Genomic DNA, 27398 nt, shown 5'->3' with positions numbered 1-27398 from the left:
GTAAATGTGTTCAAATCTAACCACTTCATATCTGTGTGCAGTCTGCATTGAGACCGACTGATGTTTATTTGAAAAATATGAAGAGAAACAAAAACATTGCACCCATTATTTGACCCCCCATTTTCATTTTAATGTGTGTGTGTGTGTGTATGTGTGAGTGTGTATGAGTGAGTGTGTGTGTGCTTTATACCTTGCATGCCACTCTATGAGGACACAGCTTGCCAAAGCCCAGCGGCGGCTGAATCCTGCGCAGCAGCGTCACCACATCTAAGTGTTTGATACGACCCCTGATAAACACACACACACACACACTGTATTCAGTGTCAAACAAAACATACAGAATGAACTAGAAGTACAACATCTTTTGCATATATACTTGGCCTCTGGATCATATTCCGACCAGATCCTCTTGAATTCATCTAAATGATGCGGTCCAAGAATCGACCAATCACGCGTCAGGTAGTCAAAGTTGTCCATGATGACAGCGACAAACAAATTAATGATCTGGGAGGAGGGGGAGAAACATTTGCATCAAATAACTAAATAAAAATACTATTATTGAGTAGGAAAACAGTTCAGAGAGACATTAAAGAGAAAAGGACAATAACAACACCAGTAGATACATTATTATTACAAACTGAATATGCTCAAAGAGGACCTATTATGCCCTTTTACAAAGTCTTGATTGTGTTTTTGGGCTCTACTAGAAGTGAAGTGTTCAAAAAACACATTATTTTTTCCCATATTTGACATTGTTGCAGCTCTGTTTAGTTCTTGTCTCTATGAATCCCCTCCTTCAAAAAAAAGCTTTATTTATAAAGCACATTTAAAAAACACAAGTTGACCCAAACTGCTTAACAGATCAAGGAAACTTAATTTTAAAATTAAATTTAAAACATAATACAATAAATTGAAACATTTAAATATAACATCATCTATTAATCCACTTCAACCTATTCAGTTTAGGATGTTTTCAGAACAATTCTTGTCTACACTCACTGGGAAATAAACATGGGAATCATCAGCATAACAATGATAAGATATGCTGTATTTCTGAAAAATCTCAAGGGAAGCATGTTCAGTGAAAATAACAAGGGTCCTAAGATTGATCCTTGGGGGACACCACACTGTAATTGAGCTGAATGTGCCCTGATTGGTCGGCTGGAGCAGTGTGTTGTGATCGGTCAAGCGCTTCGAGCATGTTTGGGAAATGTCCCGCCCCTTACCATAACCAGCAGTTTCAACTCAACCAGGCCCCGCCACTTTATTCTGCGTATGAATTATTTAAATGAGGAATATTGTGAAGAAAACTCAAGACTACAATGGAGGTGTTTCAGGGAGTTCAGAAACACTGACACTGATATAGAGAAGAACTCCTGCTGGAGGGACTTTGGAGAGCTTTTTCATGCTCAAACAGCAACATTACACACTAAAGAGAGATGAACAAAAAAGCACCATAGGTCCTCTTTAAAAATAGTAATTATGACATTGTATTGACAAAATGCTAAACACATTAAAACACGTTAAAAGCTCAAATATTTTGAGGTACCAGGAAAGCACAGAGCATGTAGAAGCTGATGAAGTAGAGGATGGCGAAGGAGCTGCCGCAGGTTTTTTCCTCTCCAGGGTTATAGTCGGACTCAGAGTCACACTGTTTGCCAGGCAGACACGCCAACATGATCTGCTGCCACGCCTCACCCGTCGCACACCTGACACACGGCCAGAGAAAAGACAATGACACACTGTCCTGTACTTACACTATCTGAATTACTACAGTTAATGGCAATTGAGGGATAGTTCACACAAAAATAAAAATTCTGTCATCATTTACTCACCCTTATGTCATTCCAAACCCATAAGACTTTCCTTCATCTTTGAGACACAAATGAAGATATTTTTAAAGAAATTTTTGTCCCTCCACTGAAAGTCTGTTCATCCAAATGTTTATATGTGAATAAAAGTCTAAATTAAAACTGTTCATCATATAAAGCGATCGTGTCTCTTCAGATGTCTTGAATTAAACCGCTTCATTCATAAGGATTTATTTTACCATCTCTTTATAAACATTTTGGGTAAATAGACTTTCAGAGGAGGGATAGAAATCTCTCAGAATTCCAAAGATGAACAAAATGTCTTAAAGGTTTGGAACGACAACGACACAGTGATAAACAGGAAAATAACAGAATCAATGATGCAAACTTCATCAAATATGAGACTAATTCAAATTCAGACAATAGAGTCATTATTCAGATCAATTCAGTTCAGTGTTGATTCAGTTCAGTTCAATAACTGTGTCAATGTTGCAAAATTTGTCAATTACAATTCGTAATATATACTGCATGTGCATTTCATACATTATTAAGTTGAAATTATATGACATTTTGTAGATTTGATATTCCGAAGAATGGGATGCATAGCCTGACAAAATTAAAAACTCAGCATCGGAGCAAAGAATGTACCTGATTTCTGATTAAAAGTTATATCTTAAAGCTATGCACACCTCAAAAATGATGTTCTTCCTCAGTGTTTCTGTCTTGTTTGCCAGCACAAATATCTAAACATTCTTAAATCAAGGTACATTTACTGGAGAAGAGAAATGACTGAAGATATCAAGTCTTGTTTTCTGAAAAACTCATCAAAATTAAGTGAGTTTATGTTTAAAACAAAGGGGAAAAAATCTGTCAGAAGGGTCAGAAAAATAATCTCATTTTCCCTTTGAATTAAGTTTATTTTTCATGGAAGTGAAACATGTATGCACACACACACACACACACACACACACACACACACACACACACTCTCTCTCTCTCTCTCTCTCTCTCTCTCTCTCTCTCTCACACACACACACACAAATATTCCCATGAACACACCTGAACAGCAGGAGCACAGCTTGTGGAAAGGTCTGGAAATTATTGTTACGATTAATGCTGGTTCCATCCACCATCGCGACCTTCCCGAACACCTGAAAGAGTAAAACAATCTCATTATCATAATTGTTATCATAAGTGTTACTGCATCACACCAGCAGATGATTTACCTGCATTCCAATGACAGCATAGATGAAGAACAGCATGGCGATGAGCAGAGCCACGTACGGAAGAGCCTGAGAGACAGAGGAGGAAATCACATCAGAGCCTGTCTTCATGACTGAACATCGCTCAATAAACTATACACTTACAGTGCTGCTAATTACAATATTACAGATTAATTCATGTGTTTTTATTAATCTGCAATCAAAGCTACATTTTCTCAGCTGTCTCAGTCTCAGATGTCAGTCTTAAGTTACAATTATAATACATATATATATATTTACCAATAGTTATCGTTATTGGTAAAATCCACTATCAGTCGACCTCTAAACCTGGCCTTTAATATTTTAAGTCATTTTGCATCTCACATAAATGTAATTTAAGAATGTTTAGATATTTGTACTGGAAAACAAGACAATTTTTTTTTTTTTTTTGCAGTGCAGTGTACCTGAAATGACTTGATGAAGGTCCATAAGAGCGTGCGAATGCCCTCTCCTCTGCTCAACAACTTCACTAAGCGCATGACTCGAAACAGACGGAAGAAGGTGATGGAAATCCTTGCGCTGTCCTCTGTGTTCTGAGAAAAACACCTCATGTTATAATGTGCTTCCACTCTACTTCAATGTGTCTCTGTCACGCATCGCACAGTGTGTGGATTGAGTGTGAACAGGACCGTGATTTTGAGTGTTCTGTGTCATTCACTGGTGAGTTTCATGCAGAGTTTGTTCATGCACTGCAGGCTTCACATTCTCAAACAGCAAATGCTTCAAGGCCCCATACACATGACAAAGATCTTCTTGTCAAGACAACACACAGGGCATCTTACCCCTGACTATACTGCAAAAACAGCAGCTCCTGTGTGCTTCAACAAATCAAAGGGTGTGTATTAATCTCACATTCAGATAGGTGCCTCTGAACACAGCAAACTCATGCCTGAATTTTTGAGCTTTCTCATGAAGTACAGATCTGTCATGACAACTCTCTGAGAGTTTGGCATTGGTAATGGATATGACAATGTTGATATGTTTGGTCTTGGTGGAATAGATCTGCTACACTGCTGCTGTTTTTGCTGCTGCTGTTAGTTTTGCTGCTGCTACTATTGCTGCTGCTGTTAGTGTTGCTGCTGTTATTGCTGCTGTTGCTGCTGCTGTTATTGCTGCTGCTATTATTGCTGCTGCTGTTAGTGTTGCTGCTGTTATTGCTGCTGCTGCTGCTGTTATTGTTAGTTTTGCTGCTGCTATTATTGCTGCTGCTGTTGGTTATTGCTGCCGCTGCTGCTGCTTCTGCTGTTAGTGTTGCTGCTGTTATTGCTGCTGCTGCTGTTATTGCTGTTGCTGTTATTGCTGTTGCTGTTGGTTATTGCTGCTGCTGCTGCTGCTGTTAGTGTTGCTGCTGCTGTTATTGCTGCTGCTGTTGGTTATTGCTTCTGTTGCAGAGTGAGTACAGGACTTGCCACTGCCAATACATACAGGACACCATTCTGTGAGCAAGTAAGACATGTTGCTGCTGCGCAATATACATGAATTACCGGTAGCAGATCTATACAGGTGAAGCTGGGGAAGATGGAGGGTTTCTGAAAGCGTGCTGCAACTACTACAGCAAAAGCTGACCAAGTATTTCAAGGTTGAGCAGGGAGCTCATTTGCTACTAATACAGCAGAAATCAATCAGCTGTGTCCTATAGAGAATGATGTGATTGCAAGCAGATTGAGTTGAGAACCTATCAGCCTGCGCCATCTAGAGTTTCATGACAGAACTCATCATGTCCTCAGTGGAAATACTTACAAATTAAACATACAAAAAAAACACTGTAAAAATGATATGATCTATAAGTCATGGCAACATATGTTTTTCCATTACTTAAAATAATTTGTCTAATTACAACTTCATATTTTTAAGTTACACTATACAAGATTTAACTAAAATGAGTTGAAATGACTTGTACAGCTAGTTTAAACATCTTTTGCACACTAACTAGATCAAATAATGTGACTACATTCCTCCTGTTTGATAAATCACTAGTAAGATGGGAAAGCAATCACCCACATATACTTCACCTTTAATATCTGAACAGAAACAGACAGAGAACAGAGAACACATCGCTGGGCCTGGATCACGTTTACTTACATTGATCTCTGTGATCGCAATGTCAACGATGCTACCAACAACAATTAAGGCATCAAACGTGTTCCATGCATCGGCAAAATAGTGCTGCGGACACCCAGCAAAACAGAGGAATGGGAGAGGAAAAGAGATGAATTGACAAAGGAACAGAAAGAGGGAAGAAAAAGACAGAAGAAAAATCACAGTTATGATGTTGCAGCCGCACACGGAAAGAGCAACACACTGTTTCTGTGTCTCATTCTGCTCCCTACCTCCCAATAATGGCAATCAGAGTATAGTGAACACAAATTCAGCCACTAGCAAGGGTCGTGAGCCACTCAACACTGGGATGATCGTTTCATTTATCACACATCTTTATTGTTCCGCAACTGTTAAAAGTCATGAAATGCCACCATGTCTTCGTCCTCCATTTCTAAACAAGACATGATTACATTTTTCTGTACGTGATTGTATTGAAAAAATAGTGCTTGCTGGTTACTGCATTCATTGTGAGATTTTTAGAGATGATCGACTCTCTAACCACTAGATAGAAACTAAGGAGCGGATTGAGACACATCCTACCACAACAACAACAGCTAGACATTCTGGGTATTTATTTACTATTCAAGTTTATTTGATTTTCATAATAACGTTCATGTCACATTTCACCCTAAAATCAAAAGACAACTATACTTTGCATTGAGAAAATGAAAATGTTTTGCATTGTGACATTCATATGACATACTGCAATGCATCCGACATTTCACTTTTTGGACTTTTTTGTGGTTCTCGTTATTCTCATTTAAGAAACATGAGCAGAACTAAATACTGTAAACTAAGTACATGAAAATATAATATGATATGTTTGATATAATTTTAAGAATTTGTAGGTTTTTCTCAAATGACGTTTTTCTGCATTACAGAGAATTTCGGGGTTTAAAATTCTGCTATGACTCAAATTCTGTAACCATAAATAAGACTTCTTAAAGCATGTTCCCCTCTGTCAGACACATCTATAAACACAGCACACTGAAGGACGAGTGACCAACTCAACACACGAGCAGAGGTGAGGAACAGAGTGAGGGTCAGACAAGCGAGAGGAAAGACGGGCGTCTACCTGACTCAGAACGATGTCTACTATGCTGCCAACCACCACCAGAGCATCAAACCCATTCCAGGGATCCACACAATAACCCTAATCAGACAGACACCAGCGGGGAGGACAGGAGAGCAGAAGGGTTAAACTTCACGGGACAGGGGCACAGGCATCACACTGAGACTACAGAAAGACGTACCTTCGGTTTGAAGGCAACCAGTTTGAGAATCATTTCAACTGCGAAGACCCCCGTGAACACCATGTTCAAAATGTCCATCGCATAATTGAAAAGACGTGACTGGCCGTGATGCTGTGTGTAATACACGGAGAATTCAGAAGTCATTCATAGGGATCATATCACCAGAATTCAAAACAGACAATAAACAATCATTCCTTAACTGGCAAAAACCAACCTTGCTCTACTATTAGTAGCGATGCTTCCATCCACCTGTTTTTATGTGAATTTGTGATATATATTTGATGTGGATATTGTTTTTAATCTGATAAGAAGACATGAGCATAAAACTATGATGGAAACACATTAAAAAAATCCCTTGATGCACACAAAAAACTTGTGTGACTTTGCCTCAGTAGAGGATGTGAGCGGATAACCGGACTAACCAGAGGACCAATCGCATCACAGCGTCTCAAATGTTGTTAAAGTGACCAAATTATGCTATTTTAAAAATGTGGAGGTTTCCTAATAGGTATACATTTAATTTTAATTCTCTCATAATATCCACTGCAGCATCAGCTCTTTTCTCTCAGTGTCTGAAACGGTTCGATCAAGGATTCGGTCTCTCTAAACCCCGCCTTTCTGAGAGCTGCTCTGCTCTGATTAGTCAGTTGGCCCAGTCTGTTGTGATTGGTCTGAAACCAAATGCTCATTATCATATCTGAATATCAGTAATACGAACAGTAACGATGGCGTTGGTTTTACCGTATCAATCTCATCAAAGTGGATTTGCTTTGGCAGCAGAAAACAGCTTCTTCTCGACATGAACAACAAGAACCAAACTCTTCCAGTCTCAGATACAACTACAGTGATTGAGGGCGGGGCAAAGAGACGCTGTTCAGCCAATGAACACCACAGGCTGGCATTATGCAAATCAGTTACACTGTTGAGTAGGTTCAGCAGGAAGTGAGACTGAATTACTGATGACTCAATGACTTCTTTCTTTTCGGAGACAAAAACTCCATTTATCTGCACTTTGAAACGTTGCAGAGCTTTTACATTCACACACAGCTTTAATACACACTACATGAAAGATAATATCTGAAAAAGCATAATAGGGGCACTTTAATGTTTTTAGCTCTTTGTTTTATGAGTGATAAAGTATGTTTGTTGGGTGAAACCTTTGCTAGTGTTGTGGAAGAATGAGTTGATTTGAGACATATGAAGTTTTTTGGTAGTTTTAGTGCTTTTGGATGTGAAATTTACAAGCTGAAAGTTGGTGAGGAAACCTGTGTGAAGAGTTCTGAAAGAGTGACCCAAGAATTGAAAAATGTGTCTAGTGATTGTAAAACACAGTAATGTGGTGATGACATCTGTTCTCTCACCTGAACCGCCAGACACAGTGTGTTGAGCACGATGAGCACAAACATGACGTACTCAAAGCCGGTGGAGTTCACCACATACCAGAACTTGTACTGGTGGGGGTTTTTGGGGATGTATCTCCTCAGCGGACGGGCTTTCAGAGCGTACTCCACACACTGACGCTGTCAAGACACACGCAATAAGACTCACAACCTCATCTTTCATTCATATCCACACTGGAGAGGGTTGCCAGGTCTGCATAACAAAACTAGCTCAATGGCCAATTAAAAGGAGCCCAATGACCCTATCCCAAATATAATATGCCACTCCCATATTTTACAGTCACTGTATGCATTACACACAATTCAACTTGAAAATCACTATATAGTAGTAATCACACAGTCTGTTTTCATAAAGGAACTTATTTTCTCACAAAACTTATCAGTTGTCTCATTGTTAAAATGTAAAATGGGTAAAATATTTCAATACAAGTATTTCAGTCAAATGAACCTTTAACCCGCAGTGAAAAATCAACCCACGCCAACAGTGTAAAAGCAGCCCAGTTCTGCGGGAAAACCACTGACTTGGCAACCCTGACACTGGATCACAATAATATCTGTGTGGACTTTCAGACCTGGTTCTTGTCCAGCTCACAGTTCTTGTATTCTTTCTCGCCCTGCTCCTGAAACGTGACGATCACAAAACCCACAAAAATGTTCATCATGAAGAAGGCGATGATGATGATGTAGATGATGAAGAAGATGGAGATCTCCACACGGTAGTTGTAAATGGGGCCCATGTTTTCCTTGCTTGAGTCGATGGCCTTGTACAGCAGGCTGCAGGAGAGAAAATACACACAATGGACCAGTGCTCTTCATTACTGGCCTGTTTTGGCATCACACTGTAGTTTATTCCAGTGCTTCTCAACTGGATCAGCTGACAGACTAGAATAAGAAAACTGACTCTTGAGTTTCAATGGTTTCATGCTCAGTTCATCATCATCATCTCTGCAAGTCAACTCATATTAGCGTCATCAGGGCTGTATCTTCTTTGACTTTGTGTAGTTTTGTTGATGGTTTTTGAGGATGAAGGCGTCACACAACCTGTTCACATTGACATCTGCCTAATTTGACACACTTCTGCCAATTGACAGATTAATTTGCACTAAAAAACTTTGTTTGAATGTATAGCCTTTGACATCAGCAATGAATCAATGAGTCTATTTTGCCATTCCTAACTATATGCAGTACTGTACAATTACATAGTCTGTTGCATTTTATTACTTGCATTTACCCACCAGGTGAGAACCAGTGATTTATGATGTGATAATAAAATACTTACAGTACAGTTCTGTCAGCAATTTACCATCACACAGTATAGAAGAGTAAAGACTTGTGTTGTGTTTAAAAGCATATACTTGAGTGTGAAATGAATGTAATGTTTTCAGACACTTATCTGCACATCTACTGCAATTAAATGAAAATGTATTAGTCTAAATTTATATTAAATCCAATAAGATTGCGTTTTTTTTGACCCACTTAAGTAGGACTTAAGTCCATCTTTATATGTAATTTCATAATTACTTCTATTGTCATTGATATACGGTTAAAGTGTACTGCAAAAGATTATTAAAACATAACGGTTTAAAATGTACTTTAAGTGTATGTGTGTTAAGAATGTAATGTGTTTATTGTGTTTTGGTTTCGTCTTTGTTCTGGTCCCTGCTCTGCTTTTCCTGAGTTCTGCTCTCAAGTTAGTTTCACTGGCTGTTATTTAGTTTCCACACACCTGATCCTGTTCTCCTTGATTATGTTCCCTGTGAATTTAAGCCTTGAGTTCTTTCTGTTCAGTGTCCGGAATCATCAACGTTAATGTGGTTATGTGACGATTTCCTGTGATCTCCCAAGAGCTCCTAGTTTATTTTATTAAAGACTGTTTTTGTTCTCAATCTCTTTCGTGTATGTGTGTAAGTGTGTGTGTGTGTGTGTGTGTTGGTCTTACGCTGGCCAGCCTTCAAACGTTGAGACAGTGAAGAGGGCCATCATAGCCATCAGCACATTATCAAAGTTAAAGTCGCTGTTGAACCAGATCCTCTCTCGCACTTGTGGCAGTGCCGTCTCACCGATACTGTACACGATATACGTCCCTCTGGAAAGACAAAAAGAAGGTGGATCTGATTCACACACACATTACGTATTCACTGTAAGACACGTCATTCACTCACTTGCAGTCCTCTGGACTTGTCTTTGCATCATCGCTACAGCGGTAGAACTTCCCCTGAGGACACATTTTCATCACATAACACAGAAAACTGCTTGTTAAAAGAGTTGTTAAACATGAAATCTTGCTTTTCCAGTGAATGTGTTTGCTGTGGCACCTTGAACAACTGCACACCGATGCAGGCAAACATGAACTGAAGAAGTGTGGTGACGATCATGATGTTCCCAATCGTCCTGATGGCCACAAACACACACTGAACCACATGCTACATCAGCAGAGAGAGAGAGAGAAAGAAAATGTTTACGGATTTTACAATTAAAATAGTAAGGGATTATGAGAATTAATCTTTTATGACATTTTGCCAGCGTTGGGGGTAATGCATTACAAATAACGTAATGAGATTACTTTTTTCAGGTAACTAGTAAAGTAATGCATTACTTTTAAATTTTGGCCACGTTCACACTGTCAGTTTTTGAGACTGACAACACGGCATTTGAATTTGGAAAAGAAACAAAACTGACGGTCGCTCCGGTGGAGAACAGTGACTGGATCTAACACCTTCAGATGACACACAGCTCATATCTCTGTCGCTGTAAGGTACCGAAAGCGAAACCACACACAAAACACCGGCTCTGACGTGACAGACAACTAGTTGTCCTGAAAATGTACGGGTGTGAGTTCGGTTATAGAATGCGGTTGTCACTCCGTAAATAACCGTACTGTGTGTGAACGTAACCGGATTAAGGTCTCAAATACAGGCCTGACAACCGTATTCTGCTGCTGTGTGAACGTGGCCTTATAATAAAATATCTGAGTCACTTTTTCAAATAAGTTACTCAAGTTACTTTGTTTTCAATGTGCTGACTGACAGTTCTCCTGTCCTCATGTTGAGAGAATCGTGAGTGCAGAGGCGTCATGTGCGCTGTGTGTGAACATTGTAGTTCTGGACTAAAGTGAGCATTTACTCATCTCACTTGCACAAAAACAGTGTCAGTATTCATCAAAATGAATAAAAAACATTGAAATGCAAACTCACAATATTACACAAACTTGCAATAATTAAATATGTTAACACAGATATACTTTATGTATTTAATCTCACTTTATTAACCAATATATTTCCTGCTGACCTTCGATGATTTAATTCAATCATACTAATAAGCAAATATGACTTTTGTTAAACATCACATTTGTTTCATTGTTTTTATTGCTGAAGCAAGAGTGTTGAACTTTCCTCTGCATTTGTTTGAAAGGTTTGTTTGAGCAGCGCCCTCTACTGTACAGGTGTGAATCTGCATTTCCTTCAGCCTGAGGCTTATTCATTTCACTTATGATGTAAAAGGTCTTTACATTTGCTAAAAATAGAACTTTTACAAACCAGCCCAGTCCAGGTGAGAAAAAGTAACGCAAAAGTACTTTTATATTACTTTACATAAAAAGTAACTAAGTAATGCAATTAGTTACTTCTTTAGAGAGTAACGCAATACTGTAATGCATTACTTTTAAAAGTAACTTTGTCCAACACTGCATTTTGCTTGATATTTTGGATTTATTGTATTATAAAAACATACAGGAAGTCTCTAAACTCACTTCCTCCTCACTACAAAAAGTATTTATAGAAACCAAACTGCAGACTCGTTCTCTACTTCCTGCAAATGTACACACTCCTAAACTTTACGTTGCGCTACGCAAATTGTGATTGGTCACTTTAAATGTGAAATGTAACTAATTATAAATGATAAACTAACCAAGCCAGATAAATAAACTAACAATTACAGCTCTGCAAAGAAACTATTGATAAAGGATGTGCAGAGTCGACTACACTGGATCTGTGTGAAACATAAGGGAATAAACCATCATCAGAGATATGCTTATATATGCTTATACATGTCTTATAATATAAATACATAAATGGCCACAAAATGTTGATCTGAGTTGAAATGGTTTTTTGAAAGTTGTTACTCAATTAATGCCTGGACAGAATGCTTTTGGCTTTTTCTAGTCTTATTTTACAAAATTATCTGTTTAAACATTACGGCTGTATTCAGAACACGTCCATGTGTTACGGTAGGGGGCGCTGTCACATGTTTCCTATGCCAAAATTAAATCAGTGGGCATTTACATTAAAGCCTTAAAGGAATTGTAGCAGCGTTTGAAAATAGTCTTAATACCGTGACTACACCGGACGTGACAAGGCGACCTTTGCAAATCCATTTGTTCTTCGTGTCAGAAATAGAACGCATCACTGATTATAATGCGGCACTTGCGTCTGGTGTAGACATGGTGTAACCCTCACACTGTTTTATATCTGGTGAGCTTCACATTACGCTTGTGTCACAGAGAGATAAAAGTGCCTGACTTTGAGTCCTTTGGCTCTGTTGATGGCTCTCAGAGGTCGAAGCACACGCAGAATCCTTAAAATCTTCACCACTGAAATGGCCGAAGATCTGCAGACAAAACACACACAGCGAATGTTGAACACGAGCGCAGTGACTGACTTCAAACATACTGGATGAAATAATCGTGACATGTACGTACTGTATGCCGAAGGAAACGAGAGAGACTCCAACCACCAGCAGATCCAGCAAATTAAAGTAATTTCTGCAGAAAGCCCCTTTATGAAGGAAAGCACCAAACGCTGTCATCTGATGAACACAAGAAAGACCAGAGAACTGAACAAACATCTACAATTCTAGCAATGACACACTTCATTTTACACATTTATATTAATTGGAATCATACAGTAAAAGCAGTTTTTAAATTGAAAATTGGGTTGCAAATTCCTGTCCAACTCAACCTCAAATAAGAAATGAACTAGTGAAGCATAATCTGTATACGCTGGAATAGGTAAGAAGGGTTATAATCATGTTGTATAGTGTGCAAATGGAAATAAAACAGGAGTCTTTACCTTCAATAAGATCTCCACTGCAAATATAGCGGTGAAGGCATAGTCAAGATAACCGAGAACCTGCACAGAGAAACACATGAATTCACAAAGAAATCCAGTACACAGAATCCACAGAGTCAGCTCAAGTCCACAGCAGCTCTACGGTCCTTGAAGTTTCAAAGCATTAATGTCTTTAAACCTGTTTAAGTTAACAGACTAAACTTTTGGGAGTAAGTAAAAATCAAAAAAGCCCATGCAAAAAAGAAACAAAATGTAATGAGTTGAGATTTTTTACAGTGTAGCAAAGGAAAAATATTCTTGAGAGTAACCAGACTCAGCTGGAGGAGCCCATCTTCTTCTGACGTTCATATTATTCCCGTATTTGTGTATTTTATCCTGTTAAAAAGAACAGATCAAATGGTGTTTTGATTGTTGGGTTTTTTCTTGGCTGTCTTACGATGTTTCTGGCAGAGAAGTTACGGATGGGGTCCTCGGCTGCCAGCGAGACGGAGCTCAGCATGATGAAGATGAGGATGAGGTTGGTGAAGATCTGATGATTGATGAGCCGATGGCACGCCACACGGATCCTGCGTTACAGACAGAGGCCAGATGGACAACAGTGTGTGAGAATGAACAATGTGGCAATGCAAAAGACCTCAAGCTGTCTCCATAGATGATGTCAAGTACTTGGCACTATACTGTATGCATACAAAAAATCTCCTGTGTATCATAAACACACCAGATCTGAACAGGCAGAAGTCAAGAATAATTACATTCTGCTATATCTGCCCTTGTATCCACTGAGAAAAGATAGTGTTTTCATCCATAAACAAAGGCACTTACGATTACTTTTATTTTTAAAAGAAAATCTTTCTTTTCTGTATTTTCAGTTACGCTGTACTTGTGCACTAATCTAGCTTCTAATGAGAAATTAGAAGAACTTTCACCTTTCAGCATGACAATGATCCAAAACATCTAAATCAACAAATGAATGGCTTCAGCAAAGAAAGATGAATGTTTTGGTATGGCCCAGGAAAATATTGGGAAAATATTCCCAAGTCAAGATGTGCCAAGCTGATAGACTCCTGTCCATACAGACCGAGAGCTGTAATAGAGGGTGCTTCAACAACTTATGCAATTCCGAGTCTTTAATATTTATCTTTTTCTCTGAAATCTGTTTTCATTGGCATTGCATTGGTTGCAATTACATTAAATGTGCAAAAGTCCTGATATGATTTATTGATGATATTAAAATTTTTACATCACAAAAAACAGCTGTTTTAACAGGAGTGTGTGTAGACTTTTTATATCCACCGTATTTTAATGTTTTTATGTTGCTCCGTCGCTCTGAATGAAAGTGTCTACTAAATGAGTAAATGTAAAGACAGTCATGCTGGTTTGTAATGAGGGTGAGTAAACGATGGCAGGATTCCCATTTCTGAGCGAACTATCCCTTTAGAGGTTTGTATTAGTATGTGTGACGTACGGGTTGGAGTTGCTAAAGATGAAGAAGGCGCTTCCCTCTGGGATAGGTGGCATCTTTTCCCTGAGGCTCAGCTCTGACAGTCTCTGTGGCCTCGGCCTTGATGGCACCTCGGGCTCTTCTTCCTCATCCTCCTCTACATACACACACAATCACAGTGATCAGCTGACATCACGGGAGCTCAGGTGATGAGAGGTAAATACTATTAGAGGTTTACCTGAGGAGTCAATCATGTCCTCATCCAGATCCTGATCAGCCTCCTGATCACCAGACGCCTGCAACAAATAATAACAGTGATAGGTACAGTAAAAAAAAAAAAAAAAAAATCTGCCAGCGGGGACAGAAAAATCAACTTAATTCAAAGGGAAAACAAGATAATTTTTTCTGACCTCATTGGTAGATATTTTTCTTGTTTTAAGCATAAACATTTAATATTTTTTCTTTATATCTTAAGTCATTTTCCTTCTAAAGTAAATGTATCTTGATTTAAGAATTGTATCAATATTTGTAATGGAAAACAAAAACATCCCAGGTTAGGACTGTAACCATGGTTCCCTGAAAAGGGAACGAGATGCTGCGTCAGAAGTTTATGATGCTATGGGAATGCCTCTGCGTGACTGTGTCTCGAAGCACGTGTGAAATCAGTCCAATGGCATGACGGAAGGCAGGTGATGTCATGACCAGGAAGTTATAAAGCGCAGACCAAACAATGTTAGCTTCCGACAGTCCGAAGCAAACCGGTCACAGGCAGGGTGATGCAGCGTCTTGTTCCTTTTTCAGGGAACCATGGTTACAGTCATAACCTGAGACGTTCCCTTTCAAGGGAACTTGTGCTGCGTCGGAAGTTTACAACGCTATGGGAATGTTTATACCCACTCCACCGTACTGATAAGTGCCTGTCTTGTGTGAAATTGAGCGAGCACAACTAAGACAACAGCATCTGCGACCCCGGGTTGGAGCCCAGATCTAGGTTGTAAAACCTGATGAATGTGTGCGGAGAGGACCAGCCCGCCACATCACATATGTCCTAAAGGAAAGCCCCTAATAATAAGGCTTTAGAAGCCGCCATACTCCTAGTTGCATAGGCCTGGACAGTTAACGGTGAAGCCTGGCCAGCCGACCCATATGCAAGAGAGATAGACTACCCACTTGCTCATTCTCTGCTTAGATGCTGGGTACCCCTTCCTGGGTGACCCAAAACACACAAACAGTTGATCAGTTTTACGCCACAGGGCAGCTCTGTGGACATATGCATCTAGTGCCCTAACTGGGCAAAGCAGATTCAATTTATCCTGGTCAACATCTTGAAAGATTCAAATGGTGCAGATCTAAAATTGGACGCAACCCCCCATCCTTCTTCAGAACGATGAATTACCGGCTGTAGAAGCCGGTGGAGGAATACATTCTATGGCCTCCTTGACCAAGACAGTCTTCACTTCTTGTTCTGTAACCAGAGCCTGCTCGAGGCCAACCATAGTGGGCAGGAGGATGAGAGCCGAACTGAATTATAGCCTCTTTCTACTCTTTTCTACCTCACACTTCTTTTTTTCAGGTACGCCTGCATTAGTCCCATAGTGTGCAGATACACACAGGCCTGACCTGCAGCCTTTTAAGCCTTTCCTACCAAAGCCGAAGTTGTTCTGACCGGCTTAGAGGGAAGGTTCAAGGCCTTAAGGGAAGAAGCTGTGTCAGGGGAGAGATAGCTCGCAAGCATCTGCTCCACCTTAGGCATCGCCCCATACTTGTGATCTTTCAACCCCAGGGTGTTGGAATAATTCGAAACCTGGGGGCCGAATACACAGGAAGAGAATTGTTTCATCCACAATCTCGACAACTTGGCAAAACATGGCAAACCCCGACACAGAGGTTGCACTTTTGAGGGCAGAAAACTTTCATCGAGTTTGCTTTTAGGACGAACGTCCTGCCTCTCGGCCAGGCAATCAATGTTCAGTCTGAACAGTTCCCTTGAAAGTTCCCTACAAAGTCCATTAAAACAGAACTGAACATATGAAGATATTTTTTTCTTATTTTAAGCATAAACTCACTTCATTTTGGTAATTTTTACTTTTTCTAAAGTCATTTTCCTACTCAAGTAAATGTATCTTGAATAAAAAGAATTTCAATATTTGTAATGGAAAACGAGACAAAACTACTAAGTAAGAATTTTTTTTACAGCAAGCCATCTTTTCATTATCACAAAGTGATAATGTTCAGATGAATTATTCCAGAGAGCCATGTCATGCATTTAAATATCACCCACCTTAAAGTTTCCATCGTCACCATCTCTCTTGAATATGCTCATACTCCTGCACGAAACACAGTCTGTATGTTAGCAGACATTTGTACTCAGTGTCTGAACGAAACTCTTCTCAGGGAATCAGAGACGAGTGTTACCTGCTCTTCCTCCTCTTGTTCCTCTTCTCCTCCTCTTTCTGGGCAGAGTTCAGACTTTCAGCGTCTGCCAGGTTATCCACAGCAATGGCCAAGAAGACGTTCAGTAAGATGTCTGATCAGATGTGTTAAGAAACTAAAAGGAACACATAATGTTCTCTCTGAATCGATATTCATAAAACTAAAGATATCCAATGGACCGCTGAACATAATGTGTAGTCCTGTGTTTCTGTGGCGTCAACACACCTCAGTACTTGAGGAGTTTCCTTCAAACATCTGTATTACTGTTTTAACTGTATTTTTGAACTAAAGAGAATTCATTGAAAAACATTTTTTAAAAAGTAATTATTCCAAACTTTGACTTTGTTTTAATCGCTACAGATCAGCAGAACTGGTTTAATTTCATTCTTTAGCATGATGCGCAATGTTCAGTTACACAGTCTGAGGAAATTTTATACAGTGAGGTCATTTTGTCACAAATGTGCTGAACAGAAGAAAAGATACAGTTCCCACAGATGAAGAGGATGATGAAGTAGATGCACACGAGCATGCCCGAGGAAGAAGGGCCTCCATACGCCATGATCCCATCATACATCACTGTATTCCAGTCCTCACCTGTCAGGATCTGATGTCAAACACGTAAGAAAAACGTATGTATTCATTAGTGGGTATTTGACACAGCAATAGCTGGATGGATGAGCTCCATCTGAAACTGTTCTTGAATAATTATACATGTTGCTTTCAAGTTCATGTTCATACTGTAAGCTACCCAAACAACCTGATATTGCCAAACAAACTATACTTCAACACGTCCCTTACAAAATGGATAATGTGCTGTGATTCAGACTGATATATTACATGGTACTTTATGATTATCATATTCACGTACCAGGGTATTTGCAAAGTATCCCATGGTGCTTCAAAGAATAGCACAGTACGATCATTCGTACCATGGTATTTTTTTGGAGGTAGGGGCAGAACAACGCTTGTACTTTGAACAAGCAGTCTGTGTAAATGTACACTACTGTTCAAAGGTTTGTGGTCAGTAAGATTGATCAAAAGTGACAGAAAAGACTTTTATATTCTTACAAAAGATTTCAAATAAATGCTGTTTGTAACTTTTTATTTATCAAATAATCATGAAAATATGAAGCAGCACAAATGTTTTCAATATTGATAATAATAATAAATGTTTCTTGAGCAGCAAATCATCATATTAGAATGTTTTCTGAAGGATCATGTGACACTGAAGACTGGAGTAATGATGCTGAAAATTCAGCTTTGATCACAGGATATAAATTACACTTTACTATATATTCACATAGAAAACAGCTGATTTACACTGGAATAATATTAACATATATTATACTGTTTATTCTGTTAATATTCAAACACACACACACACACCTGAAACACAGTCAGCAGGGCTTGAGGGAAGTTGTCAAAAGTGCTTCGTTTGGTAACAGTCTCGTCAAAGTTGAACTTGCCACCGAAGAGCTGCATGCCGAGCAAACTGAAGATGATGATGAAGAGGAAGAGCAACAGCAACAGGGACGCAATGGACTTCATGGAGTTCAACAGAGACGCCACTAGATTACTCAGAGACGCCCAGTGACTAGAAACAGAGAGAGACGCAATACAAGTTCAAACTACCAGCACCATGATATTTTAGTTATTTGTCACATTAAACAAAACGTGTTACAACAATTACAACTGAACTTTGTAGAGCACTAAACGACAAGCATAAACAAAAAATCCTGTTCGCTCTCTGTTCTAGTTTGTTAGCTTACTTTTGTAAATGGTTCTGTGGCGAGACAAATTCTGACAAAAATACAAATACACAAATGTTATGCATCAACTAGCCACATGTTTTTATTTGAAACATCCTATAATTCGACTATTTCACATCAACAGTGAAGTCAGAGAAACAAATCATTTCAATGTCAGAGTCTGGCAACAGTGTTGTCATCAGTAATTACACGTTATGAAGGCAGCTGTTTCTCACCGCGTGACTTTAAAGATCCTGAGGAGCCGGACGCAGCGGAACACGGAGATGCCGAGAGGAGACATGATCTCCAGCTCCACGAGGATCGTCTCCACGATGCCTCCGCACACTACGAAGCAGTCGAAGCGGTTGAAGAGCGACACAAAGTATGCCTGGAGCCCCAGACTGTACATTTTAATCAGCATCTCACATGTGAACAGGGCTAACAACACCTTATTAGCCACATCTGCAGACGAACACATCACAACCAAGACAAGCGGTCAGTTCAGACAAAATTGTCATCATTTTTGTCAGTAATCAAGCTTTACTCATTTTTGTTTTGACAACCAAAGTGGTGTAAGGAGATTTACTATTAATTTACCAAACTGTTTGTTCACTAAAAAAAAAACCTCACATGTTTTCAAGTAATTTCAAATTTGATTATGACATGACAAAGTGGTGATATCTACGTGGATTTATTGTTCATCTACTTTTACCACCATAAACACCGTTATTTATTCATTCAGACCAATTTGTGGATGCGGAAGATGCACAAAACATGAGGCTGTATTTATCGCATAACAGTGTAAAAGGCCAATCATAGCGCGAATCAGGCCATTACGTGACCTGAGGTCTGTTCAAACTCAATGGGCTCAGGGGAGGCAAGAGAAACGGCGCCTCCTGCTGTAACTTTAACCGCCGGTGTCACAGCTGGATAGTGTGACTTTAGAAAAAAAGTTTAATGTCATATTTCATAATATTTTATTTTTGTACTGTGGATTATCCTCACCCCCCCTCCTTTTTTTTTTTTTTTTTTTTTTGAGGAGGCACCGCTTCCAGGGTGTAAAGCAAAATTAGTTTCAGTGAGTGTCTGCTGTGCGTTTCTCACCCTGGACCTCCGTGAGCCAGTCGGGCTGGTTATAATGCTCGGATGATATCGTGAGTGTGTTCAGGAACACCAGCAGAATCACCAGCCAATAGAAGACGGTGGATTTCACCACAGCTCGGCACTTCCTGCGACAAAACCTGTTCCAGCAACGCCAGCGGCTGCAGAGACAGGATGTGATTGGACAGCACTGTGAGTGACACATACTGAACATGCTCATCTACACAGCTAATATATGTGAGCACATGTTATGAGCTGTTTAGTGTGTCAATGCATACGGTCAGATGACTGTTCAAAGCAAAGGACATCAAGCTTTCATTTAATGAAAGGCAAAGCCAGTGAATGTATTAATTTCAAACACAACATACACAGCAAGCATCGAAGTGCCTCGGCAGATACACCGACACATGTCAACATAAAGAGCACATATACACCGAGGTGAAATGACATCAATGAGACGACAGCAAACACGCATGCAAGACTGGAGCTGAATTCAGCTGTGAACACACACGGAGCTACTGACCTGAATTTCGACTTCGTCAATTTCTGACTGGAAAAGTGAAAAAAATGGCATCATTGTGTGCCACGCTACAAGCTGATGAAAAACTTCCAGCAAGTGACAACTGGTTAACATTTCATTAAAGACACAAGAGCTGGGAGTTTGTGCACTGTAGATACAAAAGGGCGTGAAAAACTGTATGATCAGATATAAAGGTGCATCGCTCACCAGACGCGCCCGCAGCAGAGGATCTTCTCACTCTCTTCTGGGTTCTCTGTGTTCACAGATTCGGTCTCACTGATGGGATTACTTGCTGCAGAGACACAGGAAACACATACGTGAGGACAAGACTGCCTTTTACACCACTGTAATGCAGAGGGAGTTACAGGCCATCTAAAAGTTATAAGTTATAAGGTATAAGTTTTTTTTTTTGAGACACAGCCTCTCTGAACCACACACGTACAGCTGTATGTTCCCTACTGCCAGTTACGGTCAGTGAACGAGCAGTGCCTGGTTGCTTCTTCACAAAGAGGCACAAAGTTTCTTTCCAAAACCTTCACCCTCTCTGCTCCTCTCTGGTGGAAGGAGCTGCCAACCTCATAACTTATCACTAAAGTCAGAGGGAAATGAATAACACTGATGTAGAAGCACCTAACCCTGGCTGTAAGCCTAAACTTGACACAAACTGTAAACCTGATTGTTTGTTTGTAATGTTGATCCAGGAACATGTTTCACTTGGTGAAATGACGTTCACCCAGCCTGAACCCAATCTACTGAAACCACCACAACTTTCAGAAATATCACCGGCCAGGGCTGATATCTTTCTGATGTAGATTTGTTTCGTTTATTGCTATTCTAAATAGAGATGCACAGATACTAAATTTCTCCACAGATACTAATAGCAATTATTCAGAATGACATCTGCCGATACCGATAGTTTGAAGTCTCTCCCAACTAATGCTGTAAACTATACAGGGAACACTCTTATTTGGTACATTAGAGGTTGAAATTAAAACAGAACCCAAACTATATATTCAACTGCTATTTATTTTTTAAATATAATAATCACACTCAAATAAAAACGGATATTTGTTGTAGCGAATTACAGGTATTTAATTCATCAGCTCAAATTATGGGTGAAATATATGTATAATTAAATCATAACACGTTATGATTAATTATAATATAAATCGACCAAAAAGGGAATTATGCACATATATTGTGAATTAATTACAACAGATTATAATTAATTACATATATGGTTCAGGATTAGTTCTAGTTTAATAGTTAAATTTAGAAAGACTGGTCTAGTTCGTCCAGCAAACCATCAGTTTTCTCATAGACTATTATAAAAGGAGGTCATTCTCTGGTCACGAGAATTAACTTCTTATTCTAGCATTAAACAGTAAAGCAGTTTTGCAGAATCAAAAACGTAGAAGTGACTTGGTTTTCTGAATGAGCAGCAGAAACAATCGAGCATGAATATAATGTATTTAATATATGAAACTCTGGATACAGAGGCTATACGGCTAAATATACACAAATAATACACATATATAGAAAACGAAAGTAAAGTCAAGAAAACAGAGGTGATCAAAGAAATGGCAACTTACGAACAGTTAAAACCTTTGAGAGCCAGCAAGGAAACTCAGCTTACACATCGAGCTTAAAACGCTTTGGAAAGAATGGTTCTGTACTTGCATAGGTTCAGGTGCTGTGGTCGTTTCGTGTTTCTGCAGGAGTTTCGGTGCGTGCGGCTGGAGCGATTGGTCCTTTTCCGAGAAAGGGTTCTTCGGCGGGATTTTCAAACAAGGGTTTAACTTAAGAGTAAGATAACCGGAAAATAAAGAAGAAAGAGTCCGTCTCGTAGATAACGAAGACTTAGGGCGACGGATGAAGAAGGCTTGACAAAAGAAAACTTGTGCCAAAAAGATGGTCGTCCCTAAGAAGAGGAGCGCGTGATGGAAGCGCGGTCACCGAGATGTCTGGGAGAGACGTGCGTGAAATGGCGAGGGACAATTGAGAGACAATCGAGAGACAAAGAGAGCGTGCGTGTGGTTGTCTTTTTAAACACAAACAAGCCCAAAGTCCTGGTATGTTACTCCGTGTGTGTGCGTACGTGTATTGGAGTTTGACGATGTCTGGAATGCGGCCGCATGGCTCGCAGTAATTCGATCTGAGTTGACCACGATCGTTTGAAGTCACAAAGGAAGACAATCGGGGATCGATACGGCCATAAAATGTGTCAAGTGAGCTGTTAATGTCAGCCAGGCCGGAGCCAATGTGAGATTTACAAACAAAAGATCAAGAAAGTAACACTTCAACGAAGTTTATAGTTGACTTGCTAGTTTGATCCTGCACAGACGCTACATTGTATACAACTCAGCTGCACATAAGATAGTTTTCATAAACACTTGTCTTCATGACAAATGTATTCAAACATACATAAATAATTAACAGTAAATAAGCTCCTCTCTAGTGTTTTTATAGCTAACTAATGAACTGTGAACACTGGATAACTTTCCTGAGGTAAATGTAATGTTAACTGATATATTGTTCTGTAACTGACAGTTGAAACGCTGATATGAGACATGATACATTTCAGTAAGTTGCTCTGTATCTTTCAACATTCATGATTTTGTGCTATAACTTGTAGTAAAGTGGAAGAAAATGCTCCACTTGAACTGAGGCGCTACAACAATCTGTCACATCACATTTAAGAGCAACAAAACACCATTTAATGTTTGAATTTTGTGATAAAATGGACAGAATCTGAAAGCTGTGACTTTGTTTCTTATCAGAAGTAACAAAACAGAGCTCTTTGCGATTGGATGCTATTTTGTGTTATTGTCACGTTGACAGCCCTTAATTCAACACAAGAGAGATTTTCTTCACACAGTATGAGTTGCAGTTTGACACGTTTTTCTGCCCCCTTTTGATTGACAGGATATAATCACTGATCACGGGCTGTTTTTAAACAATCAGCTGATGGCTGATAATGAAAATACTTGTGATTACTGGCAGCTTCTTCAGTGCATCCCTAATTTAAAGGGTTAGTTCACCCAAAAATGAAAATAATGTGATTTATTACTCACCCTCATGTCGTTCCACACCCGTAAGACCTTCGTTCATCTTCAGAACACAAATTAAGATATTGTTGATGAAATCCGATGGCTCCGTGAGGCCTCTATTGAGAGCAAAGCCATTCAAACTCTCAAGGTCCATAAAGGTACTAAAAACATATTTGAAACAGTTCATGTGAGTTCAGTGGTTCTATCTTAATGTTATAAAGGGACTAGAATACATTTTGTGCGCCAAAAAAACAAAATAACGACTTTTCAACAATGTCTATATGGGCCGATTTCAAAACACTGCTTCATGAAGCTTCTGAGCTTTATGAATCTTTTGTTTCGAATTAGTGATTCGGATCTCCTATCAAATGGCTAAACTGCTGAAATCACATGACTTTGGTGCTCCGATTCACTGATTCGATTCGTAAAGCTCTGAAGCAGTGTTTTGAAATCGGCCCAAATAGATATTGTTGAAAAGTCTTTATTTAGTTTTTTTTGGTGCACTAAAAGTATTCTCGTCGCTTTATAATATTAAGATGTAACCACTGAACTCACATGAACTGTTTCAAATATGTTTTTAGTACCTTTATGGACCTTGCGAGTTTGAATGGCTTTGCTCTCAATAGAGGCCTCACTGAGCCAACGGATTTCATCAACAATATCTTAATTTGTGTTCTGAAGATGAACAAAGGTCTTACGGCTGTAGAACGACATGAGGGTGAGTAATTAATGACAGAATTTTCATTTTTGGGTGAACTAACCCTTTAAAGTATACTTGTGTTACATAGGAATTATTAGGGAGTGAACGTTTCTGTGCTATGGAATAATTTTGATATTGGGACAGCCCTAGTTCAATGTCCTGACTACTGAATTAAGGAGATGACTGAGACACACCCAAGGAGAACGACATGCCATAAACGGAGTGTCTATTTACAACAGTGCAAATAGCCCATCTTGTTGGCAGAGGTTATTTACACTAACTAAATTACAAAAATACTGCAGCTGATAACAGGATCAGTGGCGTGGAGAGTAAAGCCCAAAGTATACTTCGGTTTTTACACATACACTGTGATTTTTACCTATTAGCCTGTTACTCAGTTGATTATATTTAGCAGACTGAATAGATCCTGTAGAGTAAATGACATTGTATCACTCGAACTCGGTAACAGTCACAGAGCGGGTCACAATTAACAAAACGTATTGACATGTTATCATCCAACAGAATGGCAAATAGGCTTTCCAACGAATGTAAATCATTATCTACATAGTATAATAGTGAATTTATCTCTCTCACACTTTTACACTTTTATTTTAAATAGCAACAAAAATACTTTTGTTGCTATTTACACTTCTATCACTATTTGCACTTACTGATAAAGAACAAAGAACACCTGGACACAATTACAAGTGGAACCAGGAACAGAAGAAACAGGAAACAGTGAGCAGAGACCAAACATCTGAAGGTAAGACATCAGGGCATGTCAGAATCCAATATTTGTGCAACAACCTGTGCACTGAAATGCCTTTAAGTTTTGAAGGTAGCATGGATGTATCCTTGTCTGCCTATGACATCCACAATCCTGTAAATGTGTGCGATTCATTAAATAAGTTTCAAGGTTCACAAACTTTTTCCGTCAAAAAGAGTGAATGGTAGAGTATAAGTTGGAAATGTCATCTGCTAGTCCTAAATGTAGATTGTGGCCTATTTGATAAAAATCCCTAAAGGGAATAAATCATTTTGATGAATTTTGATACATGTGTGTAAAGACTGACTGAATTATCTACCAATGGGGTAAGAAAAATAATCTTAATTCAAACAGAAACAAGATTATTTGGTAACTCTTTATTGTAAGTTGACGTAGTTACACGTTATTACATGTACTTACTATAGTAATATTTACTAATATGGTAAATTATGCATAGTTGCAATTAACTAACCCTAAACCAAACCCTAACCGTAACTCTACAGTAAGTACATGTACCCCACTGGCAGACAATTTTGCTTGTTTGTTTGTTTGTTTTCAGAAAACATGGTATACATATAAAAGGTAAGATTTTGATGAAGCATGCAAAGATGCAAAGGGTGGGATAACAAGAAATGTAACTATATTTAATGAATAGATGAATAGACAGTTACTAACAAATACAGTTAAACAACAAACATATGCGCTTACAGGGTTACTTGTGCTTTGTCTCTTGAAACTATATTCAGTGCTCGAAGTGGGCAATACCAGTACACAGTACTGGCACTTTCATATTTTAATCTTTAGCAAACCGTTACTTTTTCTTGCGTACCGGCACTTCTCACATATTGCCCCCCCCCCCCCCCCCCCCCCCCCCACTTCAAGCACTGACTATATTCAATGAATTTTTGTTTTCATTGAATATGTTGTTATGTATATGATATGCTGGTCACACTCAAACACACACACAGAGCAAAATTTACCCTGAGTCTCAGTGGACTGACTGAACCAGCCCGAGTTTCCCGTGCTCTTCCCGTGGGTGAGATCGCCCAGCGTCACCCCTTCAGTTCACATGCATTCAAACAGAGAGCAGCTATGAGCGTCTACTGCACAAAAACACAGCAGCACTACAATACTACAACACTAGAGTCAGACAGAGAGAGAGAAGAGAAGGAAATGAGAGAAACAGGAGGGACACAGAAGGGGGATTTGTGGTTCTGACTCAATATGAAGCATAATAAAGCAAAGGCTAAAGAGAAAACTACAATCACACTTTTACTACAAAGCAGAGCTACACATACATTTGCTAATGCATAGTGCATAATAATGAGGTTGCAAATAATTATTATTAATTATCAAAATTAACCATCATTTTAACATTTTGGATGGTAGGTTTTCCATCATGGAGTTTTTGAGTTTTTGATACATCAGTAAAATGGAGTTCTTGCTAATTTGAGCGCTTTTTAGATTTACTAAGCTCTTTTTGGTGGGTTTCCATTTATTTGGCTCTCATAATGTGAAAAACATTGCGGTTTCCTTTTCGAAGTGGAACTCAACACTGCGTCTTGGATTGACGCTATGGGGAACGCCATCAGCGTGACCGGTGTATGAAGCATGTGTGCCAAACACAACATTTTATTGGCCAACGACAGTTCATATAGTAGGGCACCTGTAATACACATCACCAGCTCTTTTGTCTTCAGAAGTCACTTGTTTGTATGTGTGTGTAAGACAAACACTCTTGAGGAAGCTGAATGCATTTGTGGTAAGGAGCTTTATTCTTCTTTGATTCTCTCCCGAGGGATGGTAATCTAGCATTTGCACGAACTTGTTCAGCTCTCGAGGGAGTTGTGAGAAGTTCACTGTGAGAAGCTTTACCCATGCTTGACTCTCTCCTGAGGGATGAGAGTTGAGCACCTACACCTCGCGGCTTGGGTCCCACAGCCACCGAGTCGGCAAGACGGGATTGATTGTGGGGGATGTAAGTGGAGTCTGATGAAAAGTCTTTCCCTTGTCGAGCTTCTCCTGCAGCTCTGATGCTTTCATGTCGGTTCAGGAAGCCATTTTGTGGTCGCTTCCGACCTGACTGATTAATGTGATATGCCTAATTCTGAGGAAATGGATGCAGAGAGAATTGAGGCAGGTGTTATTAATAATCTGCCTCCTCCGCTGTCCACACTCATGTGGAGGCTGTACTATCTGGTAAGGTAGCTGTGAAAACCACAGATCTAGTCATCTGTGCCACAAAGCACCCGACCAATGCATTGCGTGTTTAATGGTTGCTATAATTGCCACAGAGAGGCATCTGTGATAGGAGACAGAAAAACAAAAAAGAAAAATCTTTCTCTTTGATGCTTTCAGCAGCTTTCAGCTTTGGCGACTGAACCCTAACCTTGAACTTATGCTGAGGTTGGGGTCTACCTTCATGGACCTGCATGATAGGCACAGAGTATGGACTATTGTAGTGTTAAGAGCATGTGCTGCCAAAAACTCTAGAGCAATGCTGTGGTTCAGCTTGCTCCTCTGAGGCCTAAGTCCAAGGTTTGATTGATAGATGTAGAGGACAATGTTGCTCAGACCCTACATTATCATTCATGGCCCCCTCTGAGGGAGGGGTTGAGAGCAACTACTGCCGATTTGGCACAGGAATAGAGCAGAACTGTTGGGTATTGAAGTAGGGATGTATGCTCCCCTTCTGGATGGGTGCTTCACAGGCCTCTCTGTTTCACCCATGTTCAATACTATAGCGG

At 39.4% G+C, this 27398-nt stretch overlaps 2 protein-coding genes across 11 annotated transcripts in view; one reads left to right on the top strand and one right to left on the bottom strand.

The window, feature by feature from the left end:
* The window catches only part of cacna1db (calcium channel, voltage-dependent, L type, alpha 1D subunit, b), a 63202-nt gene that overhangs the window by 11141 nt on the left and 24663 nt on the right, over positions 1-27398 (bottom strand). For 2 of the 9 annotated variants that reach the window (XM_051901931.1, XM_051901929.1), the window contains exons 10-38: positions 25632-25709; positions 20343-20427; positions 20139-20165; positions 19619-19776; positions 18751-18976; positions 18153-18360; positions 17250-17370; positions 16749-16860; positions 16615-16660; positions 14572-14629; positions 14358-14490; positions 13329-13458; positions 12893-12952; positions 12523-12629; positions 12344-12431; positions 10142-10249; positions 9989-10041; positions 9766-9912; positions 8399-8600; positions 7788-7946; positions 6427-6537; positions 6249-6326; positions 5156-5239; positions 3478-3606; positions 3038-3103; positions 2871-2962; positions 1550-1709; positions 377-504; positions 191-287 (exon numbers count right to left, since the gene is read on the bottom strand). In XM_051901931.1, the coding sequence (XP_051757891.1) occupies positions 191-287; positions 377-504; positions 1550-1709; positions 2871-2962; positions 3038-3103; positions 3478-3606; positions 5156-5239; positions 6249-6326; positions 6427-6537; positions 7788-7946; positions 8399-8600; positions 9766-9912; positions 9989-10041; positions 10142-10249; positions 12344-12431; positions 12523-12629; positions 12893-12952; positions 13329-13458; positions 14358-14490; positions 14572-14629; positions 16615-16660; positions 16749-16860; positions 17250-17370; positions 18153-18360; positions 18751-18976; positions 19619-19776; positions 20139-20165; positions 20343-20427; positions 25632-25709 (3251 nt within the window). The remainder of the gene's footprint in view (positions 1-190; positions 288-376; positions 505-1549; positions 1710-2870; positions 2963-3037; positions 3104-3477; positions 3607-5155; positions 5240-6248; positions 6327-6426; positions 6538-7787; positions 7947-8398; positions 8601-9765; positions 9913-9988; positions 10042-10141; positions 10250-12343; positions 12432-12522; positions 12630-12892; positions 12953-13328; positions 13459-14357; positions 14491-14571; positions 14630-16614; positions 16661-16748; positions 16861-17249; positions 17371-18152; positions 18361-18750; positions 18977-19618; positions 19777-20138; positions 20166-20342; positions 20428-25631; positions 25710-27398) is intronic. The other 7 variants (XM_051901934.1, XM_051901932.1, XM_051901933.1 and 4 more) reach the window with 7 other exon arrangements.
* The window catches only part of LOC127516969 (uncharacterized), a 214263-nt gene that overhangs the window by 178277 nt on the left and 8588 nt on the right, over positions 1-27398 (top strand). The gene's annotated exons all lie outside the window — the stretch shown is intronic.

Source organism: Ctenopharyngodon idella, chromosome 8 (assembly GCF_019924925.1).
Source record: "Ctenopharyngodon idella isolate HZGC_01 chromosome 8, HZGC01, whole genome shotgun sequence".
Classification (NCBI taxonomy): domain Eukaryota; kingdom Metazoa; phylum Chordata; class Actinopteri; order Cypriniformes; family Xenocyprididae; genus Ctenopharyngodon; species Ctenopharyngodon idella.
The sequence above is the reverse complement of the archived record's forward strand: the minus strand, read 5'-3'. Positions and strand labels throughout refer to the sequence as shown.